This window comes from Podarcis bocagei (genome assembly GCF_964188305.1).
Source record: "Podarcis bocagei genome assembly, chromosome: 8".
Lineage (NCBI taxonomy): Eukaryota > Metazoa > Chordata > Lepidosauria > Squamata > Lacertidae > Podarcis > Podarcis bocagei.
Window position 1 is genome coordinate 92,033,094 of NC_138133.1, and position 18,158 is coordinate 92,051,251.

The 18,158-nt window shown below is 50.7% G+C and overlaps 1 protein-coding gene and 1 long non-coding RNA gene across 2 annotated transcripts in view; one reads left to right on the plus strand and one right to left on the minus strand.

Annotated features, from left to right (window-relative positions):
- LOC308593200 overlaps positions 1-6,188 on the minus strand; it is a 98,557-nt gene extending 92,369 nt beyond the window's left edge. Inside the window, exon 1 of the long non-coding RNA XR_014010840.1 lies at positions 6,141-6,188. This is a non-coding gene — a long non-coding RNA (uncharacterized lncRNA). The remainder of the gene's footprint in view (positions 1-6,140) is intronic.
- KIFC2 (kinesin family member C2) overlaps positions 1-16,059 on the plus strand; it is a 43,395-nt gene extending 27,336 nt beyond the window's left edge. Inside the window, exons 10-19 of the mRNA XM_081204464.1 lie at positions 70-217; positions 1,049-1,179; positions 1,959-2,070; positions 4,251-4,432; positions 6,748-6,852; positions 8,694-8,824; positions 10,312-10,435; positions 11,765-11,894; positions 12,929-13,158; positions 14,109-16,059. Coding sequence (XP_081060590.1) covers positions 70-217; positions 1,049-1,179; positions 1,959-2,070; positions 4,251-4,432; positions 6,748-6,852; positions 8,694-8,824; positions 10,312-10,435; positions 11,765-11,894; positions 12,929-13,158; positions 14,109-14,234 — 1,419 coding nt within the window. The 3' untranslated portion in view covers positions 14,235-16,059. The remainder of the gene's footprint in view (positions 1-69; positions 218-1,048; positions 1,180-1,958; positions 2,071-4,250; positions 4,433-6,747; positions 6,853-8,693; positions 8,825-10,311; positions 10,436-11,764; positions 11,895-12,928; positions 13,159-14,108) is intronic.
- The last annotated feature ends 2,099 nt before the right edge of the window (positions 16,060-18,158 follow it).

Here is an 18,158-nt window from a genome sequence, read left to right on the forward strand (position 1 = left end):
TGAGCTGTGTGGTCCTTGCACCGTGTCCCCTGAACCCCCAGATTCTCAAGCGGGATTTCTCCCTGGCAGATCTCCGACTATGATTTTGAGATTGCCGGTCTGCGTCGGGAACTGCTGGGCGAGATCAATCAATTGGAGGCGCAGAAGGAACAGGCGATCCGGGAAGCCTCTCAGTGCTCTGAGACACACCTGCGGCACCTGCGAGAACAGCTGGCAGGTAGCTGGGATGGGGAGCAAAATCTTGGCTGGGTGTGTGTGTGTCCCCAAACCCATTTCAAACTATGGGCTTGGGCAAGAGATGGGGAACTGGGTAAGGATTATATTTATTTATTCCTTGCATTTCCATCCCACCCGTTCCTCTAAGGAACTCTGGGAGGTATATTTTGTTCTCCCCTTCCTCATTTAATCCTCACAACAACCCTGTAAGGTAGACTATGCTGAGAGAGTGTGATGGTCTCAGGTCACCCAGTGAATTAATTTATTTTTTTACCTAATTTTTATTGAGTTTTCCATATTTCATTACATTTTCATTACACAGATCCATAACTTAAAGTATTGCTCAGAAAGAGCATCAACCTCCTTCCCTCCCTCATTCTGACTTTCACATATCTTTCACAAATTCATCGCATTTCTATAACCACTTTTTTACCTTTTGTCTTAATTGATTGATTGATTGATTGATTGATTTGTGTACTGCCCTTCATCCGTAGAATTTGGGGCGGTCCACAGCATTCAAATTACAAAACGAAAAACGCAAAGCACACAACAAAAATAACCCCACTTTGACCTCTTTTCTCTCGCAGGTCCTTTGTCCGATACTCTAACCACTGCACGACGCTATCACTCACGCTACATCCAGGTTCTAGAGAAGATAAGGGTTTGGGTGCCGGAAATCTGGTTTTAATGCCTTTGCCCGGTGTGGCCTTCTCTCTTGGCCCGCCAGTCTGCCTTGTAGGGTTGTTGCGAGTTCAAAACACGACACGGGGCTCCGAGGAAGGGCAGGCTATGAACATGGCAGGCCAATGTTTCTCTTCCTTTCCCCTTCCAGGGGTCCGCCAACGCCTGGACACCCTCCAGCCCCTCCTCAGGGGCATGAAATCCGACTATGGCAGCCTTCGCGGGCAGGTGCGCAGTTTTGCAGACTGCTACGAGGCAGCCCTCAACGAGGCTCGGCAGCAGGTGAGGCTCAGGGGCAAGGGGTGGCAGCGGAGGCTCCAAGCAGGGGTATTTGGGGGGGTCTGGGCTGCCCCTCCTCTTTAGTCTCCGTGACGGCATGGGGCAGAGAAGGGCAGCAGGACCAGAAGCTGCTTGGGGCGATGGATTGAGACTGACAGACCAGGTTGATGCTTCTTTTCCATATATATATATTTATATGTGTGTGTGTGTGTGTGTGTGTGTGTTGCTTTCCTTTACAGACAAGTATATGGAGCCATTTGTGTTTATAATACTATACAGTAGTACCTCAGGTTAAGTACTTAATTCGTTCTGGAGGTCCGTTCTTAACCTGAAACTGTTCTTAACCTGAAGCACCACTTTAGCTAATGGGGCCTCCCGCTGCCGGAGCACGATTTCTGTTCTCATCCTGAAGCAAAGTTCTTAGCCCGAGGTAATATTTCTGGGTTAGCAGAGTCTGTAACCTGAAGAGTATGTAACTTGAAGCGTATGTAACCTGAGGTACCACTGTATAGGCAAAAAAAAATGCAGGCAAAATATATATTGGCAGTTTCACCCTCTTCTCAACCGCCTTCTGTCATCTAACTACAGTCTTTGAAACAGCGACTCAACCCTTTTCTTTTACTGTGCACGCTGAGCCCACCTTGTACCTTATTCGGAGTCGTTTTCCACTTTAGACCTTAGATTCCCTCTCAACTGCTTCTTCCTCCTGGTTTTGTGGCCCGGCGTGTGGCACTGGCCTCGCTGGCACCAAAATCCCACCCTCTCTCTCCTCTCGCCCCCAGATGTGCTCAGCCATCGGCGAAGTCTCTCACGCCAACCGTCTGCTGCAGGAGAGATGCCAGCGGGAAGTCCAGCTGCGGAAGAAGTACCACGACCAGCTCCTGGAGCTGAAAGGTGCCGCAAGTGGGGAGGGCGCAGGGGGCGGGCAGGGGGGGAGGAACCAGCGTGTGGCGGCCGTGGGGAAAAGGCGAGGGACCATAAGGAGGGCCGGCTGGATCAAGCCAATGGGCCACCTAGTTTAGCATCCTTATTGTCACCTGCAAGCAGGTTCTGAGCATCAGAGCATCACATTCCCCTTTGCTGAAAACTAGTTGCAAACTCATGTGAGTTTCTAAAGACAATACCGTATTTTTTGCTCCATAAGACGCACTTTTTTCCCTTCTAAAAAGTAAGGGGAAATGTGTGTGAGGCTTATGGAGCGAATGCAGGCGGGAGGCTCTGCTCAGCGCTCCCTTTAAAGAGCCGCGTGGAGTGTGTGTGCGGCTCTTGGGGGCTTTTCCCCGAGGAGGGAGAAGGGCAGCCCGTCACTCCCTTCTCCCACCTCCCGGGAAAACCCCCCACATGCTTGGTGCAGCTCTTTAAAGAGTGTGCGTCTCTTGCTGACTTTTCCGGGAGGTGGGGGAAGGGACAGAGGGCAGCATATCAGTCCCTTCCCCAACCTACCAGAAAAGCCCGCAAGCGCCACGCTCCCTTTAAAGAACCACGCTCCGCGCAGCTCGTGAAAGGGAGTGCTGGGCAGAGCCTGGGATGCATACAGCCTCTGATCAGCGCTCCCTTTAAAAAATATATTTTCCCTTGCATTCCCCCTCTAAAAACTAGGTGCGTCTTATGGTCAGGTGCGTCTTATGGAGCGAAAAATACAGTACACAATTCAATCTGGCTCGCCCAAATTGAAATGTGTTCTAATATTTTCCATAACTGCATCTGTGGCAGGGAGTTCCACAGTTCCACTCTGTGCTTCCTGAAGAAACACTTCCTTTTATGTGCCCTGAATCTTCCAACATTCAGCACCATCTGCTTTCTCCTTGCCGTGGATAATTTTATAAACGGCCGTTGAAGAATCTCAGCTGCAGCATCCCAGAGAGATGGACTCCCAACCTCTGCTTAAGAACCAGCAGGGAAGAGGAGCCCACCCACGTCCGTGGAGGTCCAGTCCACTGAGATCTCTGAGGTGCCGAAATCCCAAGGGAGCAGAAAAGACTATTTATCTGTGCGGTCACAGCTGGTCGGAAGTGAATGGCCCAGAAATGGAAAGAAGACAAAGTCCCGACCAGAGAAGAATGGCAGATCAAGTTGATGGATTATGCCGAAATGGCAAAAATGACCAGAAGAATCAGAAATCTGGCAGACCAAAATTTTAATAAGGAATGGGGGAAATTTATAATTTATCGTAAAAACCATTGCAAACAGCTAAAATCACTTGTAGGGTTGGCATAACACTTGTAGTTTAATGGTGAGTTTTGGCTATAATGGAGATGTAAAAGATTTTGGATTATTATAAAAGATGCAGGAGGAAATGGTTAATGAAAGGACCCACAAAGGGGAGGAGAGAAATTCAGGAGATTTGGGGGAATCTTGTTTTTATGTTGGTTGTTGGATAATTGACTATAAAACTGAAAAACTAATTTATTTATTATTTTGAAAAAGAGCAAAGCTACTGAGCAATTTAACAGTTTAAAAAAATAATAGACAAGATCTCTGAATATGGATCCAGTGGATCCCTGGCAGCTGTTCTCGCCCTCTCCAATCACTCGGTCAACTCTGGCTGCACTCTTCACCCCTGAGGCGGCCGCAATTGAGCTGTGGGTTAATGGCGAATGGATTGGGCCGGGAACGGATTGTACTGTGACAGGACTTTTGAACTGCAGCTACTACCGTCACCATCGCCCTAGTTTGGTGGGAAAGATGCATGCAAACAACTGGGTGATGCTGATGGTAAAGGGACCCCTGGCCATTAGGTCCAGTTGTGGCCGACTCTGGGTTGCGGCGCTCATCTCACTTTACCGGCCGAGGTAGCCAGCGTACAGCTTCCGGGTCATGTGGCCAGCAGGACTAAGCCACTTCTGGCGAACCAGAGCAGCGCACGGAAACGCCGTTTACCTTCCCGCCGGAGGGGTACCTATTTATCTACTTGCACTTTGACATGCTTTTGAACTGCTAGGTGGGCAGGAGCAGGGACCGAGCAATGGGAGCTCACTCCGTTTTGGGGATTTGAACCGCCGACCTTCTGATCGGCAAGTCCTAGGCTCTGTGATTAAACCCACAGCACCTAAACATCTCACCTTTCCCCGCAGGAAACATCCGGGTTCTGTGCCGCCTGAAGCCGCTGAGCAAGGATGAACAGCAGGGAGGGGAAGTGGAGACCCCGGTGGCTGCGGACCCAGCAGACGACGGCTGTGTCACGGCCTCCTACAAAGGGAAGGAGCGCACCTTTAAGCTGGACAAGGTCTTCTTGCCGCAGGCCACCCAGGAGGAGGTGAGGACCCCCTGCCCTCGGAGCGTGTCTCTGTCTGATGCTCTGTGCGCCTCTCCCTCCTCAAAACGAGGAGGATCTCAGCATCCCACTGGTCCGGAAAGCGGCACGGCGAGACCGGGCGCTTGGCATGGTGGGTGGGTGAGGATTCGGGGCCTTCGCAGTTGAGCATGGTGAGCAGGTGCTGAGTGGCAGCCAGAAGAGGGGGGCTCTGTTGGAATCCTAGAAGTGCCTGGTTGGAAGGGACCTCAGGTGGTCATCTAGTCCAGCCCCCTGTGATGCAGGAATCAAAGCTGAAGGATTCCCCAGCAAGTGGCCATCTGACCTCTGACGAAGGGGAGGCCACTGTCTTTTGAGGTCACCTGTCCCACTGCCAAACAGCATTTGGAATACTCTGCCCGGTTCTGGTTGCCTCGCCTCGAAATGGATGTTGAAAAGGTTCAGAAAAGCGCAACCAATACAGTCATACCTCGAGTTGAATGTGCTTCGGGTTGAGCGCGTTCGAGTTGCGCTCCGCAGCAACCCGGAAGTTCCGGGTTTTGCCACTCCCGCATGCGCAGATGCTCAAAATGACGTGTGCATGCGTGGAAGCGGCAAAATGCGACCCGCGCACGCGCAGGCGCGTCTTGCGTTCCGTTCGGGATGTGAACGGGGCTCTGGAACAGATCCCGTTTGCATCCTGAGGTACCACTGTACTTGCTTGGTTATTTTACTTATTTCTCGTATGGTTAGAAAGCACCCCAGAATTGGCCTTACTAAACATCTTCCAAGACAATAATGCCCGCTTACACCACAAAGAACTCATAACCCACCTACTTTCAGCAGCCAGAAACATCATAACCAGACACTGGAGAGACCTGTCAGGAGTAAGCATGGACCAATGGTACCAAATAGTCTGGGAAACAGCCTTATTAGAAAAACTGATAACTGACACAGGGAGAAATGGAAGAAGACACCTTCGCCCCCGTATGGCTCCCCTTTATCACATACACAGCCCAACAAGACAATGACAAGAATCCACCGACAGCATACAAATCAATCTGGCTAACCTGATCCAAAACACCCACCCACCCCCTCACACACGAAAACAAAGACCACCACAGCCAACCACAAATGAACAACCATACCCTAGGCCAACCCCAACCTCTCTCACCACCAAAGGAACACAAATGAACAGCAGAGATCTGCACAAGCAACGCTGACACCAAACCTTACATATATTAAGTAAAATAGAAACATCGCCACCCGACCCCCCCATCTCTCTCCCCCCACCTCTTTCCCCCTTTTCTTCCTAATGTCTCAACAAATCAAACTGATGTGTAAAAATGTTACATGGGGAAAAAATACGAGAGAGAGACATTGCAAAAACTTTTGTAAATCAAGAAAATCTTTAATAAAATAAAGAAAGAGAGAAAAAGAAAAGGGCAACCAAACTGATGAGGTGGGTGGTGGGTTGGAACGACTCCCCTGTGCAGCGTGTGGGATTTTTCAGCTTGAATTTTATAAAATCCTGTGTGGCATGGGGAATGTAGACAGAGGGCGGTTTCCCTCCCTCCCTCTCTCATTACACACCAGAACGCGAGGAGAACCAGGGGAAGGCGCCTGCCTGCTGTCAATAGGCAAGGAGTTCCGAAGGTTGGGTGGACTGATTCCTTATAAAGGAGGAGTGGGAATTACAGTATTTTTCGCTCTATAAGACCATAAGACGCACCTAGTGTTTGGAGGAGGAAAACAAGAAAAAAAATATTCTGAATCCCAGAAGCCAGAACAGCAAGAGGGATCACTGCGCAGTTCCTCTTGCTGTTCTGGCTTCTGGAATTGCTGCGCAGCCTGCATTCGCTCCATAAGACGCACACACTTTTCCCCTTACTTTTTAGGAGGGAAAAAGTGAGTGTTATAGAGCAAAAAATACAGTAAGTGGTACGGCACCAGGTTGAGCTAGGAACACCTTTGCATCACCCGGATGCCGCTTCTGGAACAGGACATTGTGTTTGTGTGCATGGGAATCATCGTCAGGGTCAGAGGGGATGCTTTTTCTCCTGGGCTCCAGGCGCCCTGTTGGTTTGGCGCACAGCTTGACCCTCCCTCGCTGCTTTGTGACCCCTCAACGTCTAGGTACCATCCAGAGAGCCGCTGCCCAGCCTGAGTTCCTGGTTGCCACAGCAGCAGGTAAAACCCCCGGCACAGACGGACACGCTGCTCACGTCCTCACCGGCCCTCACTGCACCTCCTGACCTCTGCCTCACAGCCTCTGTGCGCCTGTGCCCGTGCGCATGGGTGCCCCTCGCTCAGCTCTGCCTTCTCTGCCCCCTCTGCAGGTCTTCCTGGAGATCGAGCCGCTGGTCATGTCCTGCCTGAATGGGTACAACGTTTGCATCTTTGCCTACGGGCAGACAGGGTCCGGAAAGACTTACACCATGGAGGTAGGAGCTTGCTCACCCGCCAGCCCATAGGATGAGCCTCGGGGGAATTGGGGTACACGGAACCATCGTGCATGGCACACCCGAGCGAGGGGGTTTCATGCACCGAATGCGCCTGAATTAATTCACTTGGCGGGCTTGCTGGTCACTTTTGCACATTCCTGGAATCACAGAACTGTAGAGTTTGGCTGCGCGTCTCTTTCTTAAGCTGCCGTCCTGATACAGTGGTACCTCGGGTTAAGATCTTAATTCGTTCTGGAGGTCCTTAACCTGAAGCACCACTTTAGCTAATGGGGCCTCCCGCTGTACCACTGGAGCACGATTTCTGTTCTCATCCTGAAGCAAAATTCAAAGAGGTAGTATTTCTGGGTTAGCGGAGTCTGTAACCTGAAGTGTATGTAACCCAAGGTACCACTGTATAGACACACACAGAAGTTCTGTTTCTGTGGTCTCTTCGGAAAGAAATGGTTTGCTGGGGGCAAAGCTGCTCCTGTATCGCGATATTATAGGTAAAGGACCCCTGACCATTAGGTCCAGTCGTGGCCGACTCTGGGGTTGGGGCGCTCATCTCGCTTTATTGGCCGAGGGAGCCGGCGTACAGCTTCCGGGTCATGTGGCCAGCATGACTTAGCCTCTTCTGGCAAACCAGAGCAGCGCACGGAAACGCCGTATACCTTCCCGCCGGAGCGGTACCTATTTATCTACTTGCACTTTGACGTGCTTTTGAACTGCTAGGTGGGCAGGAGCAGGGACCGAGCAACAGGAGCTCACCCCATCGCAGGGATTTGAACCACCGACCTTCTGATCGGCAAGTCCTAGGCTCTGTGGTTTAGACCGCAGCGCCACCCGCGTCCCTCTATTGCGATATTACATTTTCTTAAATCGCAGAAATAGCAGTGCTGAAACCAAATTTCCCCGGATAGGAATTCCCCAAAGGTGAGGGGCTCCTTCAGCAGAATCAAGTATCAGGGCTTCTTTTGGACATGACCACTTCAGACTGTAGCTATAGGCTTGCTTGCTCAAAGGCTTCCAGTGTGGAAGAAGAACAAATTGCAACCATGAGTATGGGAGAGGTGTAGGCTCAATTTTTCTCATCGAAATGCAAGTTTTCAGTGTGCAAGGGAGCTTCTACTGATCCAGTGAGGAAGGAGCCCTTCACGACACCCCTTGGCCATGCAAAATGCAGCCTGGAAAGCAAACCACTTGGGTTTTGCTGATTAAATCAGAAATGTGACTTTCAGTCGATTTTGTTTTTGTAGATGATAAAAGTTAAAATTAATTATTTTTCCTTACCTGTACCGATGACAGTCATTGTTTGGACGGGGGCCTTTTATCCATTTCTGCAGTCACACAACCGATCAATCAGTAGCTGAACTGAGTTCCACACAGTCACAAAAACAAATTAACCGAAAAAGCCTCAAAAACAAAACCCCAAAATAAATAGCAAAAGCAAAAGCGCCAAACTTAATCCGTTCTGGAGGGCTGTTTGACTTCCGAAATGTTTGAAAGCCAAGGCGCAGCTTCTGATTGGTGCAGGCGCCCCAGAAACAATAGCCGACAGCCGCATCGGACGTCCGGCTTCCGAAAAACGTTCGAAAACTGGAAAACACTTACTACTGGGTTTTTGGCATTTGGGAACCAAGGTACCACTGCACTGACTAGCACCATTGATCAATCTAGTCCAGTATTTCCCACACTGGCTGGCAGCAGTGGAGTTTCAGGCTGGAGAGATCCCAAGACCCCCTGGAGATGTCAGGACTTGAACCCGGAGCCTTCTGCATGCAAGGCAGACGCTCCCTCCCACTGAGTTTCGGGCGGGACCCTCAGGGTCTTTCTGTTTCCAGGGCGTCTCCGACAACCCCGGGATCAACCAGCGGGCGCTGCAAGCCCTCTACCAGGAGATGGAGGCCAAGCGTGACGCCTGGAAGTATTCGGTCAGCCTCAGCATGGTGGAGATCTACAACGAGGTGATCAGGTGAGAGGCGGATCCTGCCCTTGAGAGAGAAGCAGTGCGGTGTAGTGGTTAGAGCAGTGGACTAGGACCTGGGAGAGAGACAGGTTCAAATCCCCATTTGGCTATGAAGCTCTCACTGGTTGGACTTGGGGGCAGGGCCAGTCCCTGTCTTCTCTCAGCCTCGCCTACCTCCCAGGATTGTTGTGGGGATTAAACAAAAAGGAGAATCATATAATGTAGACTTGGAAGGGACACCAAGGGTCTTCTAGTCTGACCCCGTGCAATGCAGGAATTCTGCCCACAGCCACATGTGGGTGGGCTCAAACCACCAACCTTCTGGTTAACAGCTAGACTCACGGACCCTTTGCACCACAGAAGGACCACTCTGCTATGCCAACAATCCAGCTTGTCAACATCCTTCTTTAATTGTGGTGCCCAGAACTGGACACAATATTCTAGGTGTGGTCGGACCAAGGCGGAAGAGAGTGGGACTATTATTTCCCTTGATAAGCAGTTGGCTCCTTACCTCTCTCGCCCTGACCTAGCCACTGTGATCCACGCGACGGTCACCTCCAGACTGGATTATTGTAACTCGCTCTATGTGGGGCTGCCCTTGAGACTGACCCAGAAACTCCAGCGGGTGCAGAATGCCGCGGCGAGACTCCCTTATGGGGTCCTCACTGCGGGATCACATTCACCTAGTGCTTTACCAGTTCACTGGCTCCCAGTGGAGTACAGGATCAGGTTCAAGGTGCTGGTTTTAACCTTTAAAGTCCTATACGATCTAGGACCCTCGTACCTATGGGACCGCCTCTCCTGGTATGTCCCTTACGGTCTTAAAAAAAAAAAACATCTTGGAGGTCCCAGGCCACAGGGAGGTTAGGCTGGCCTCAACCAGAGCCAGGGCTTTTTCGGCCGTGGCCCCGATCTGGTGGAACGCTCTGTCCCAAGAGACCAGGGCCCTGTGGGACTTGACATCTTTCCACAGGGCCTGCAAGACAGAGCTCTTCCACCAGGCCTTTGGCCAAGCCACAGTCTGACCCCCTCCTTTGGTAATCCGCACAGAACTCTAGCCCAATGGCTGCCATGAATTAGATTTTGAATTGATTTTAGAATGCTGTGTTACTTTTACTGTTGTTAGCCGCTCTGAGCCCGGCTTTGGCTGGGGAGGGCAAGATATAAATAAAATGTTGTTGTTGTTATCTGGACACTCAACCTCTGTTGAGGCAGCCAAGAATAGCATTAGCTGTTTTTGCTGCAGCATCACGCTATTGGCTTACGTGACGCTTGTGATCCTCTTCTCCCAAGTGCTGCTGCCAAGCCAGGTAGCCCCCATCCTCTATTCCTGCACCTGGTTCTTCCTACCTGAGTGTAGGGCCTTGCATTTGTCCCTGTAAGAAATGAAGAAATACATTCCGCTCTGTCTTCACCAGACAGCAACACCCCTGGCCTGTCAGTACCTAGCGAGAGGATTGCTAGCGCATCTTCTTCTTCCTCCCTCCTTCTAGGGACCTCCTTGCCAGGGACCCCCATGAGAAACTCGATGTCAAGCTGAATCCGGACGGGAGTGGCCAGTTGCACGTCCCAGGACTGACCAGCGTGGAGGTGGACAGTCTTCGCCAGATCAAAAAGGTAGCCGGACTGGACATCAGTGTTTAGGGGCTTGGGAGCCTTCTGTATCCCAGGGTGCAGCCTTGTTTTTCCACTGGGTTTTGCCCCAGTGAATTAATTGTGGGGTGTGATCCATGAGAGGCAGTCAAGTACAACATTCCTTGAAATGCTAGAGAGGACATGCAGGGAATGTTTGGTCCAGCCAGTTGAAACTTCCTGTTCCTCCTGGCTGGAGCATCCTTCCTTTTGCATGTGACTAGAGGTGGGCGTGACCTTACCTGTCCAGGTAACGAAAGGACGAGTCACGCAGCACACCTCTCTCTTTTTGACTTCCTTCTTCGTTTGACCAGCTAGGACTGCTCTGCTAGCTCTCAGCTAGCAGAAGCACTGGGATTATTTCCCCATATGGGGTAGATTCACATGTACGTATTTGTAACTAAGTCTGCCTTCAGGGATCCAACTGTGAACTGATGTGAGTAAACTTCTTTTATTGACTTTGAATATTGGCGTCTTTGTTCTTTTAAGAGGGATTCAAAGGGAACTTACCAGGAACATACAGTTCCGTCTGAGACAGACGGAATTGTATAATAGTGATAGGCTCACACGAGCTTGCAACCAGCTATCTGCTGTACAGTGGTACCTTGGGTTAAGAACTTGATTTGTTCCGGAGGTCCGTTCTTAACCTGAAACTGTTCTTAACCTGAGACACCACTTTAGCTAATGGGGTCTCCCGCTGCCACCGTGCCACTGGAGCACGATTTCTGTTCTCATCCTGAAGCAAAGTTCATAACCCAAGGTACAGTCATAAAGGTAAAGGTAAAGGGACCCCTGACCATTAGGTCCAGTCGTGATCGACTCTGGGGTTGCGGCACTCATCTTGCTTTATTGGCCGAGGGAGCCGGTGTACAGCTTCCGGGTCATGTGGGTTAAATGTGCTTCAGGTTGAGCACTTTCGGGTTGTGCTCCGCGGCACCCCGGAAGTAAGGGAACGCATTACTTCCAGGTTTCGCCGCTCGTGCATGCTCAGACGGCAAATTGCGACCCGCACACGTACAGACGCTGGTTGCATTTGCTTCTGGATGCAAACAGGGCTCCGGAACGGATCCCGTTCGTATCCAGAGGTACCACTGTACTATTTCTGGGCTAGAGGAGTCTGCAACCTGAAGCGTCTGTAACCCAAGGTACCACTGTACATGTAAAAAGGAGAATGTAACTCTGCTAAGTAAAGGAGCTTGCTAGCACAAGTTAGGAAGGATATTAATAAGCAATATATCCTCTCCTGCCTCCCTGAACATTCCCACATTAATTCCCCACTTGAAGTGACTCTCCATCCTTTTGCCTTCTCTTCAGATGCTCTCGCTGGGCAAGCGGAATCGGGCCACGTACGCCACCAACATGAACGAGCGCAGCTCCCGCTCTCACGCCCTCCTCACCGTCAACATCACTGGCACTGAGCTGGCCAGCGGCACCCAAGTCACAGGTATCCTTTTTTTTTTTTTTTGGAAATAATTTTTATTGGTTTTACAAAATAAATCACATGCTTGACACAAATTTTTAAAATAAAACAAGATTCCTCTGAAGCTTAAGACTTCCCTCCTCCCCTCCGTGGGTCTTTTAATCAACTGCATATTATAGTTATCTGAATTATAGCCCTCCAAAGTATCCGAAGTCTTTATAACGTTGCAAGAGATATTCAAGGCCTGCCAAAGATCTCAAGCGTTTGGAGTGTTCTTTCAAATACAATCTACATTCGTCCCATTCTCTGCTGAAGTTTTGGTCCTCCTGATTTCTGATTTTCCCAGTCATTCTAGCCATTTCTGCATAGCCTTGTAGTTCCATCTGCTTTGTCGGCATCTTGCCCTCTTTCCATCGTTGGGCAAGAAAAGTCACAGGTATATATCCACCTGCCCTGTCGGTGGCTGCTGAGCAAATTGGGATGGGGCAGGGCACCTGTCCAAGGTAGGAGATGCAAGGATGTGGAGGAAGACGGAGGCCGTTATTTCATCTTCTTCCGAGCACAATTGAAAGTATTGGTGTTGACCTTGAAAGCCCTAAACGGCCTCGGTCCAGTATACCTGAAGGAGCGTCTCCACCCTCATCATTCTGCCCGGACACTGAGGTCCAGCACCGAGGGCCTTCTGGTGGTTCCCTCCCTGTGAGATTACAAGGAACCAGGCAGAGGGCCTTCTCGGTGGTGGCACCCGCCCTGTGGAACGCCCTCCCACCAGATGTCAAAGAGAACAACAACTACCAGACTTTTAGAAGACATCTGAAGGCAGCCCTGTTTAGGGGAGCTTTTAACGTTTGATGCATTACGGTATTTTAATATTTGGTTGGAAGCTGCCCAGAGTGGCTGGGGAAGCCCAGCCAGATGGGCGGGGTATAAATAATAAATTGTTGTTGTTGTCTTTCCCCCCTTTTTCTATTTGTCCCTCTTTTCACATCTTATGTCACCCTGTGAACTTATATATAAAATAATGTGTTTAAGAGGAAACACATTCTCCTCTGCCGCAGGGAAATTGAATCTGGTGGACCTGGCCGGCTCGGAGCGGGTGTGGAAGTCCGGTGCGCAAGGAGACCGTCTGAAGGAGGCTCAGAGCATCAACAAGTCCCTGCTGGCTTTGGGGGAGGTGATCCAGGCCCTGCGCACCAAGCAGGCGCACGTCCCCTTCCGCAACTCCAAGCTCACCTACCTGCTGCAGGACTCTCTGGGCAAAGGCAGCAAGACCATCATGTTGGTGCAGGTGAGAGAGGAGGGCAGGGCAGGGCAAGGGGGGGGGGTCCAGGCAAAGCACTCTGCTCTCATAGTGGTCAAGAGGGAGTGCCAGGCTTTGGGGACTCACCTTTGTGGGAATGTTCAGGGAGGCAGGAGAGGATACAATACGATACGATACGATATGACACGATACAATACTCTTTATTGTCATTGTCCCATACAGAACAACAAAATTGAAAAAAATCTACATCAGACATTCAAAAACCCACAAGCCTGCTATTCTATCTGCAAAAAAGGGAATGTAAAACGCTGTCAACTTATAGTACTTGCTAGGGCAAGCTAGGAATGATGTTAATAAACAATATATCTGAGAATCCTCTGGAAAAATAATCTCTCTAAGGATCCGTTGATGGCATTTTACCATTGTACTGTTGAGAGTGTATTAACTTATGGTCTCTGTGTGTGTGGTTTGGGAGATGCACGGTCGGGGGAAAACAACACTGTCCAGGGTTGTAAAGATTGTGGAGAGAATAACTGGGTGCACTCTTCCCACCTTGGATCAAATCTACGCTTCCAGGTGCCATAAGAAAGCTGCAGAGATAGCGCAGGATAGTGCGCACCCCGGAAATGATCTCTTTCAGCTTCTGCCTTCTGGAAGAAGGTACAGGGTTGTAAAGACAAGGACTAGCTGCCTGAGAAACAGTTTCTACCCAAATGTGATTTTGGTTTTAAATACAGTGTAAGGTAGTCTCTGGGGGAGTATATTGTATTTAATTATGGGGTATCAGAGTTTATAGGGGGCCAACCAGGTTGGGATAGCTGGGATAGCAGGATTGTTGGTTTTTGAATGTCTGATGTAGATTTTTTCAATTTCGTTGTTCCGTATGGGACAATGACAATAAAGATATCGTATCGTATCGTAACACAGGAACCTGGACCTATGTTCTCACGTTCCCCCTTCCTCTCTCTGCCCCGCAGATTTCTCCCCTGGAGAAGAACGTGGGCGAGTCCATCTGCTCCCTCAAGTTTGCCCAGCGCGTCTGCAAAGTGGAGCTGGGCCCAGCCTCCCGGCGCATCGACTCCTCTGCCCAGCGAGAGGTTTGAGCCGCCCTCGACCCTGTCCGGAAGAAGAGGACTCGGAGCCAGCGCAATGACGGGGGGCGCGGGCCCCCTCTTCAGCAGAGGAGCCTTCTCCCAAGCAGGCTGGGCCGGAGAGCCAAAAAGCGTCCCTCTGCCCCCCCTTATCTGAGCACCAGTTTCTACAAAGCTTAGAAGGGGTTGCGATGACATAGACAAGCCCTGCATTGACTTTGGGACAGCCTTCCTCCACCTGGTGCCCTCCAAAAGGGGCTGATGGGGGCCACATCCCAAAAAGAGCTGGAGGGCTCCAGGTGGAGGAAGGCTGCTTTAGGATTGTAGTTCAGCCAGCCACGCCCCTGCTTTGCAATGCCATTGTCCTTTGCGCTCTTCCCTGCTTTGGACGCTTGTCATATCCACAACGACCTTGCGGTGTTGCCCTCCCTCCTCCTCGTCCATTGATGGTCCCGCTCCAGAGTTTCTGTGCTGCGTGGATGCTCTGTTGCAACCCGGAGGAGGTGTCCGGTCTCCCCCTTTTTCTCTCCAACAGTTTTGGGGAGCAGCCGTGGTGAAATGAGGGGGGCGGCCCTCTCTGACCATCTCTTAGTAGAGTGAGGTGGACCTGGCTCTGAGCTGCGCCGCTGACTCAGCCCACCACTCCCTGACCCAGCAAGCATGGATCTCGACGTGCGTGTCTGAATGCATACATCCCCCCCATCTCGGCACCCCAAAAAACCCAACCCCTGTTTGCAGACCTTCAGAATGACTTAGTTCAGTCCAGTCTCCATTTAATCGCTCTGGCTGATGGCGACCCGAAAGGGAGATTTCACTTCATGCTTTTGGCAGGGAGCAAGGGTCCCGATCCATCGCAGTGGGAACCAACTCTTGGGGTCACCTGACGAGGAATTCTTCCCATTTTCACGAGCTGTTGTTGGCATCCGTCTGTCCTGAGCTACTTATGAGCTAACTTTACGCAGCGCATCATTAAACTGTGGAACTCCCTGCCCCAGTAGGCAGCTCTGATGGTGTCAAAAGAGGACTGGACAAATTCGTGTAGGAGGAAAAGGCTATTGATGGCTACTAGCCGTTGGTTTTGTGTTCGAATCCTGTTTGCAGGTTTCCCGTAGGCATTTTTTCCTGTGAGAACAGGATGCTGGACTAGACGGGTCTTTGGCCTGATCCGACGGGCTCCTCTTACGTCCTTCCGCTGCTGCACTCACAATCACCCCCACAACTCTGGGGGTGCCACCCCCCGATTTCTATTTATTCGAGATAGGATGGAGCTGCGGAAAAGGGGCGGCACACAGGGGTCCCTGCAGGTGCAGTTGGCTTACTGCTCTGACCACTAGGAACACTGTCTTCTTGTGAGTCAGGGGAGCCTCGATCCACATAGCTCAGTATTGCTTGCCCTGAGGTTTCAGGCACGACTCTCTTTCAGGTCTACCCGGAGGTGGCTTTCGGGTTTGGACCTGGGGCGTTCTGCATGAAAAGCGGGTGCTTCAGATTCCTGCCTTGCTGCGGGTTGGACTAAATGACCTCTGAGGTCCCTTCCGAATCTGCAGTTCTTTGATTCTGTGACCACCAGGGCCTTTTGGTCCGGGACGGTGGGGATCCGTTGCCCAACAATGTCCGAACAACAGCACCACATCGGCGGCCCCCGTGCAAACCGTCAGCTAGCCGGGAAGAGGCGTGTTGCCTCACTTTCTCCTTTGGGTTCAGGATGGATCTTGGACCAAAGAGGAGCTGCTGGACTTTCTTCCTGCCTCCATCCCTCCCCCCCCCCACAGGGACCCCTCTCCCTCCTGCTTCTCCTGGATGCTGGCCAGGACAATAAAGTGAACATGCTCCCCTGCTTCCGTCCTGTGCCGTGACTCTCTGGGGGTGTCTGCCCCCAGTGGCGTAGCGTGGGGGGTGCAGGGGGGCCGGCCGCACCGGGCGCAACATCTGGGGGGGGCGCGCTCGCACTCGCAGCTCTCTGCCCCCTGCTAAAATCCATGGGTTAGGGGGCGCAAATTACTTGCCTTGCCCCGGGTGCTGACAACCCCACGCTACGCCACTGTCTGCCCCAAAACCTGTGGGGCTGCATTAACCCCTCGGTGACGCTGGAGGTTTCAAGACCAGCTCAATGCCTCCTGGCCCGAGACAGACAAGAGCTCCTGATGTCCAGAGCTGGTTTGGGGGCAGGAGGCTTAGAAAAACCTTTTCAATCATATGTAGATCTTGTGAACCCCATATATGTATGGGGGTTGGACTAGATGACCCGGGATTCCTGCCAAATCTACAATTCTGATTCTATGATGAGGATTTGGGGGGGGGGGAGCTGCCATTTGAAGCAGATGAAATAGCAGGCAAGTGAAGGGTTACAAAATTGTAGCAATAATAATAAATTTTTATTTATATCCCACCCTCCCCAGCCGAAGCCGGGCTCAGAGCAGCTAACAACAGTAAACATAACACAGTTTACATAAAATCACAATCAATTAATTGAAATACATTCTAAAATCAATTCATTGGCTAAGAAACATTGGCACAGGGGATCCCAATTTCTGGGGTTTGTTAATGAGAATACCCCTGGTTTGAGTATCCATTGGTTTGGGGGTAGGAACCTACAAAACATGGTGTTCACACCACAAAACAGCTATAAGACTTTGGCACAGTTTTGGGTGAATTGGGTTGTGTTAAGTTGTGGACGAACATATCAGACGACACAGCGATTCTTCAAACAGCTCTTGTTTATTCACAGGCCAGAACAGAACTGAACTGAAGGGTTCAGCCAGCCTGCTTATATAGAGCTCCACTACAACGCAACAGTAACAACTTTCTGTAACTATCCAATCATCTGATGGGAGGGCGTTCCACAGGGCGGGTGCCACCACCAAGAAGGCCCTCTGCCTGGTTCCCTGTAGCCTCACTTCTCGCAATGAGGGAACCGTCAGAAGGCCCTCGGAGCTGGATCTCAGTGTCCGAGAAGAACGATGGGGGTGGAGACGCTCCTTCAGATATACTGGGCCTTTGAGGCCGTTTAGGGCTTTAAAGATCAACACCAACACTTTGAATTGTGCTCGGAAATGTCCTGGGAGCCAATGTAGGTCTTTCAAGACCGGTGTTATATGGTCTCAGCAGCTGCTCCCAGTCCCCAGTCTAGCTGCCGCATTCTGGATTAGTTGTAGTTTCTGGGTCACCTTCAAAGGTAGCCCCACGTAGAGCGCATTGCAGTAGTCCAAGCGGGAAATTTGGGACACACACAAAGAAAGCCCTTCTTTACATGGTGCAGAGTTAAACTGTGGAACTGCCTGCCACAGGATGCAGTGATGCCCACCAATTTGGATGGCTTTAACCAGGCATCCCCAAACTTGGCCCTCCAAATGTTTTGGGACTCCAACTCCCATCATCCCTAGCTAACAGGACCAGTGGTCAGGGATGATGGGAATTGTAGTCCCAAAACATCTGGAGGGCCGAGTTTGGGGATGCCTGGCTTTAATGGAGGACTGGAGAAATTCACGAAGGAGAGGGCTACCGTGGGTCTGCTCGGCCTGCGCCCCTGGAGGCAGCCATGCTTCCGAATTCCTTTTTTTTTTTTTTATAAGATTTTTATTGGTTTTGCAAATTTTTAAAAAACAAACAAACACTTAAGAAAACAAACAAACACGTATAATTTCGTAACATATTTTCATAAACCTCTTTTCTGGGACTTCCCCATACCCCCCCTTTCTGCATCCCAATGTCCATAATTTTGTAGCAACTCCCAGTTGTTACTTTCCAACCTCAGTCATCTTAGTCCTCTCTATATTCTAACCTTATGTCACTGTATCCCTTTGTTCCTAAGAACCAAAACACTCTAACATTCATTGAGTTTATAATAGTCCTTAAGGTAACTTTTGAATTTTCTCCATTCTTCTTCCGCTGTCTCTTTTCCTTGGTCACGGATTCTGCCTGTCATCTCGGCCAGTG